General features: G+C 33.6%; 1 protein-coding gene across 1 annotated transcript in view; it reads left to right on the top strand.

Moving 5' to 3' along the window:
* The window catches only part of LOC110032610 (floral homeotic protein AGAMOUS-like), a gene marked incomplete at its 5' end in the record, with an annotated part of 50,591 nt that overhangs the window by 23,799 nt on the left and 20,352 nt on the right, over nt 1-6,440 (top strand). The window contains 4 exon segments of the mRNA XM_020736283.1: nt 1,957-2,021; nt 2,129-2,228; nt 2,721-2,762; nt 2,858-2,899. Coding sequence (XP_020591942.1) covers nt 1,957-2,021; nt 2,129-2,228; nt 2,721-2,762; nt 2,858-2,899 — 249 coding nt within the window.

Below are 6,440 nucleotides of genomic sequence, written 5' to 3'. Positions count from 1 at the left end.
CCGACGTAAATAAATTAGTAGTAAATATTACAACGGTTGATTCGACCCTATTAAGCGAAATTTTTCGTTGACAACTTGATGATGCTAAGATCAACACAAAATATTTGATGTAACTTATCGGCGATGCTAAAGTTGATGCAAATATTTCGAAATTATTCGACGCACAAACTATCTCTGACTATTTACGAAGCTAAACAAACTTAAATCCGATGCGAAAAGCTGCGTCGAAAAATGTTTGACACTAAGTTTGGGGCAGCTGTAACTTATCCAACTTATGCTGATAAGCAGCTTATCCTGATAATCTGCTGATGACCAGCTGATCTGGATAAGCTGACTGATTGTTTTGTTTGTGTGTTTGGAAAACAGCTGATTCTGGATAAATGACCAATCTGCTTCTATTTTGGATAAGTTGTTTAACTGTTTGGTTTACGCGTTTTGTAAATAGCTTATTTGCAGATTTTTTAAGTTAAATGAAAAAACTGGCACACAAAAGTTGTAATGTCTACCCCTCAGCTATTTTAGAACCAATTAATCTGATACTAATTAGCTTATTTCCTGTAGCGTACAGTTTATATCTAACTCATGCATTTAAATCAAGTTCCACACAATAATATTTTTAATAGAGAACTTTAAAACAATCTACAACCATTTTCTTGTCACCTATTTTTATTTGCTTCTTTTTTCTCTGTATATATTCTCACTTCTCTTAGCCATTCAATTTATTGGAGTATTTCTTGTAAGAAAAAATTTAAACTACAAATTGAGCTATACAATAACTTAGTAAATAATTTTATATCTATAATGTATCAATCATTTTTGCATATCCTTCGGCATGTTCTTTTTTTCTGTCTATATCCTCATTTAGCCGTTCATTTTATTAGAGAGTTTTTCCTGCAACAAGAAATTTAAACAAAAAGTTAAGGTATAGAATAAATTAGTTTAAACATTCAATTTGGATGTACTATGTGAAAACTTTTTAAATATCCAATTAATTTTATTAATCATTATTATGGTCTGAATATATTCAATATGATCTTATTAAATAATAAGAAAATAATGTGCATAAATTTAAAGGAGCTATAATTTATATAAAATTTCAAACTTTTGAAGATTCAACCTTTTGAAGATTCAACTTATATGTGACGGACAAAATTAGAGAAAGTCGACTTAGATGGTTTGGTCACATTAAGCGTAGACCATCTGATGATCCGATTAGGAGAGTAGATGTTTTAGATTCGACTTATATTAAGAAAGGCAAAGGTAGACCTAGGAAGATGGGCTTATTGTATAAAAAATGATCTAAATTTATTAGAACTAAATGAAAATATGACACTAAATAGGATGCAATGGAGAAAAATGATTCATGTAGCCGACCCCACTTAATGGGATTAAGTCTTTTCAAGATTCTCATTGTTTCTTTACATTTATCTTCTTACTATTCTATTTATTATCTATAAATAAAAAATATAATATTATATGAAATTTCTTAGTTCTTATTATATTCAAGTCACTATATATGCAATTTCATAAGTTTTGTAAACATCCATTTGACATACGTACAGGTCTCATGTGCAATAACATTGTTGCTTATTGAAATGATATTATAAGTACTCTTATGTTGCCTTGAAGGACACATTTGTAGACTTTAATGTTAAGCAAATCCTATAGAAGAGGTTTTATTAAAAATTAATTGTGTATTTATTTCAGAATAAAAACATTATATACGGCTCTTCACAGCTTTCTGGAATCACATGATCTCTAATGCAAGGGAATATTTTATTTCATTAAATTCTAAGATATACTATAATTTTTATTTTAAATGCAAGTAAACTTTCGCCACCTATTAATTAATGAAGCACTCCTTCAAGAATATACCACATATTAAATGTTATAGCTGAATATAACAAAATTGAGGTTTCTAATGTGATTTCCATTGATTTGATTTGGTGAATGCAGCAATACTATCAACAGGAATCAGCGAAAATGCGCCACCAAATTCAGCTTTTGCAAAATTCAAACAGGTAAAGTTGGGTTTAAAAAACCTGACCTGATTCTTACATACTTAATGCTGTCTGCAATAACAAAATAGACTTGTAAAATAATAAAATATTGTGGCATGTTGTTTCAGGCATTTAATGGGGGATGGTTTGAGTTCTCTTAATTTAAAGGAGTTGAAGCAACTTGAAAACCGACTTGAAAGAGGCATCACAAGGGTCAGATCAAAGAAGGTAAGAACATCAAAGGCGAATGGATACTCTGTTATATAATTGCAGTAAAATACTTAAGAAATATCACTAATACATCTTTGCCAAAACAATAGAACTTTAAGTCACAACAAAACTTTCAGGATTTGGATTGATTTAATTTTTATATATTGTTTCTTTCATTTCAAAAAATACATTGGATTCATATAACTTTTATATAATTTATTTTTTTTTAATAAATATTTTAACTTGTTTGCAAAAACATTTGAAACATGTACAAGATGTTTTGAATGTTTTTAAAACACTACTTCAATCAAATATATTTTTGTTCAAATCAAAACATAAATTAAATTAACTAAAAATGAAAAATAAAACAGAATTTAAAGTAATCCCAAAAGGGCCACTCTTAGAGACTAGACAAATAGAGAAAAATGTTGACTCCTATGTTCGCTAATTTATTGTCTCTGTTCAACTTTGAGACAACACTAATATATAATTCCATTATCTTCTTGTCAGCATGAGCTGCTCTTTGCAGAAATTGAGTACATGCAGAAACGAGTAAGACCTTATGCTATATCTACTAAGATTTAGATCTTGGTCACAATATACGATAACTAAACTTGTGAGAGCCATTATCTTTTTTGTAAATGCAGGAAGTGGAACTTCAAAATGACAATATGTACCTCAGGGCCAAGGTAATTAATCTAATGAAATGTTCAGTTGAAGATCTATAAATCTGGTATTATTTTCTACAGCTTCATTCGAAATAATGATTTCATGAAAAGATTTTGGAAGCAATTTTCACTTTGAAAGAACACTTTATCTAATCATTCTTGAAACTTTTCAATACGAATCATGTTTATTGTTGTATGATTTAATTTTTTGTTGCCACATGAATGAGGTTTGGTGGAGGTAGTCCTCAACCGTTATCTCTAGTCACCTCCACACATCTCTTGTACCGCCAAATTATTTTTTATGACATTTCTATTGATGCAAGTCATTCTTCAAAATAAACAAGAAAATGTAATAGAAAAATGAAAATGAGAAAAGATTAATAGATGCAAGGAAATGAGAATTCGAATGATTGCTTACATTGTTAGAACTTGTAAACAATATAATTAATAAGGGATTTCCCTCAGATTTTTTGCCTTAAGAGCCATTAAACCCTTAGACTTTCTTTGAAACCCAAACTCTAACCAACTACCTTCATCAAGAAGTCATCCCTACATCCTGCACTAAACCCTCGGCTTTCAGAAAATCTCAGATCCAAAATCTTCACCTTCACCGGATCCCTAAAGTGAAAAGATTTATCATGCCCACAAGGAGAAATCCTCAAAGGGGGTGTTCAAGACCTTATCATGGAAGAAATGGACAGAAAAATCATCGAACTACAATAAAGTGATGAAGTAATCAGCAGGATGGAAAAACTGATAATCTACCACTTAGCTCGAAAATATATGATTGTATTCCTTACAATGATGCTCCTGAATTTTCCGTGTTGCAGTACACGTACATATATGCTGTATTTGTAGTAGCTGCTATGAGAATGCCTGATGGTTATGGGCGACTGGTGTGTTTGTTATGTCAAGATAGTGGAGACCTAACTGCCATGTGGAGGTTACAACGAAATGTAATTTGTCACGCTTCCTCAAACTCAGGAATCCATGGAATGAATTCTGAGTTCGTTACTCCTTTTGAAGAACCTTGAACTGGAGAGACTTTTAGTGAAAATGTCAGCTAGCTGCTCCTCCATTGTAATGTGTCTGATTTGAAGAGTTTTTGTGGATATGGAATCCATAATGAAGTGGAATTCTGTGTTTATGTGTTAGTGTGTCATTTGAATACTGGATTGTTGGCGAATGCAAAGGTGGATGCGTTGTGTCGAGAAAGAGCATAGGTTAGTCTATTAAGAGCCCTAGGTCTTGAAGTAGTCTTCGAAGACATATGAGTTCCATGGTGGCTGCTGCAAGAGCTATCTATTTGGCTTCAGAAGATGATCGTGTTGGAATGGAAAAGCTTTTAGGAAATGACAAAGGCTAAAAACACAACTTATGGAAGAAGCTTCACTCTTATTTATCACCTTTACTTGACTTAATCCAAACTCAAAGACTCCACCCTTATTTATACTAGTGGCACCTCCTAAATTAATGGCTAGGATTGTGCCACCATAATTACAATCCAATGGTTACAAATAATTCCACACCTACCACACAATAATTCAACACCTACCACATCTACTACACAATAATTTCATACCTACCACAAGCTTATAGAAATTATTTTAGAAATTAAGCTTTATTTAAACAACTAAAACCAAGTTTATATTTTAACACCCCCTCTTAAACTTGATTTTGTGACTCCGATCAAACTTCTTATTTTAATAAAGTCTTCACTCTTCAGTGGCTTGGTAAAAATATCTGCAACTTGGTCTTGAGACTTCACGTACTGCGCTTGTATCTCCCTTCTTTCGATGCATTCTCTGATGTAGTGATAACGCATATCAATGTGCTTGCTTCTATCGTGGAAAACAGGATTCTTTGCTAGCGCGATTGCAGACTTGTTATCAATACAAATCTTAATCGCCTCTTCTTGTGGTAAACTTAACTCCTTTAATAGATTTCGAAGCCAAATTGCATGACAAACACATGAGGTTGCAGCCACGTACTCTGCTTCGCAAGTAGAAAGAGTGACAATTGGTTGTTTCTTTGACATCCAAGTGAAAGCAGTGTCTCCTATGAAGAACACGAACCCTGTAGTGCTCTTTCTATCATCGATGTCTCCAGCCCAATCACTGTCGCTATATCCTACAAGCTTGAAATTGTTGGATGATGAGTAAAATAAGCCAAAATCAATTGTACCTTTGATATAGCGCATAATTCTTTTAGCAGTTTTCAGGTGGGTAACAATTGGAGTCTCCATGTAGCAACTAACAGCATAAAGAATATCAGGTCTTGTGCATGTTAAGTAGCGCAAACTTCCAACCAAACTCTTGAAAAACGTTGGATCAATTCTTTTTCCCTTATCAAACTGTGATAGCTTGACTCCACATTCTAAAGGAGTTTTTATAGGTTGGCTATTCTCCATCTTGAATTTCTTCAATACCTCTCTTGCATAACCTTCTTGAGAGATGAAGATCCCATCTTCAGTTTGTTTGACTTCAATGCCAAGGTAGAATGCCATGAGCCCAATATCTGTCATTTCGAACTCCTTTGTCATCGCTTCTTTGAACTTTTCAAACATGCTTGGATTGTTTCCGGTGAAGATCAAGTCATCAACATATAAACAAACAATCAAGACATTTTCAACCTCATTCTTGATGTAAAGAGCATGTTCATAAGGACACTTCATGAAGCCTTTCTTTTGCAGATACTTGTCTATTCGGCTATTCCATGCACTTGGTGCTTGCTTTTGCCCGTGGGGAGCCTTTTTTAGCTTTAGAACCTTGTCTTCTTGCCCTTTGATTTCATATCTTGGTGGCTGCTTAATGTAGACTTTTTCTTCAAGTATTTCATTCAAGAAGGCAGATTTTACATCAATTTGATGTATTCTCCACTTATTTTGAGCTGCCAAAGAGACGATTAGTCTAATAGTTTCTAATCGAGCAACAGGGGAAAATACCTCATCATAGTCGATGCCTGCTATTTGACTGTAGCCTTTTGCCACCAATCTTGTCTTGTATCTTTCAACTTCTCCTTTAGAATTCTTCTTCGCTTTATACACTCACTTCACATCAATTGCCTTATGCCCTTTAGGAAGTGAAGCTAGCTCCCATGTGTCGTTTTTCTCAATCGTCTTAATTTCTTCATCCATTCCATCTTTCCACTTCTTGCTTTGTATGGCTTCTTGGAAGTCCATGGGTTCACAGTCAGCAAAGAGACAAAAAAGAGTAAGATTATCTTGATTCATAGTTACCTCATAAAAATCTTCTAATCTTCTGAAGCGTGGTTCTCTTTCACTTGAATTTTCTTGTGAAGTTGATGACGATGAGTTGCTTTGATTACTTGTTGTTTGTGGAGTAGTAGGCTCTTCTCTTTCTTCCTCGATCCTTGGCTGCTCTACGTCTTCTTCTTGAAAGTATGGGAAAAAGTTGTAGTCCTCAGCATGTAGTCCTCAGTCCCATTCTTCGTTTTCATCGAATATGACATCTCTGTTGATGGTTGTTTTCCCTGTATTTGGATTGTATAATTTGTAGTCTTTCGAGTTGTTGTCGTAACCAATGAAAATGAACTTCTCGCT

This window comes from Phalaenopsis equestris, unplaced genomic scaffold (assembly GCF_001263595.1).
Source record: "Phalaenopsis equestris unplaced genomic scaffold, ASM126359v1 Scaffold000982, whole genome shotgun sequence".
Lineage (NCBI taxonomy): Eukaryota > Viridiplantae > Streptophyta > Magnoliopsida > Asparagales > Orchidaceae > Phalaenopsis > Phalaenopsis equestris.
Note: the sequence above shows the minus strand (reverse complement) of the source record. Positions and strands in the feature narration are given on the sequence as shown.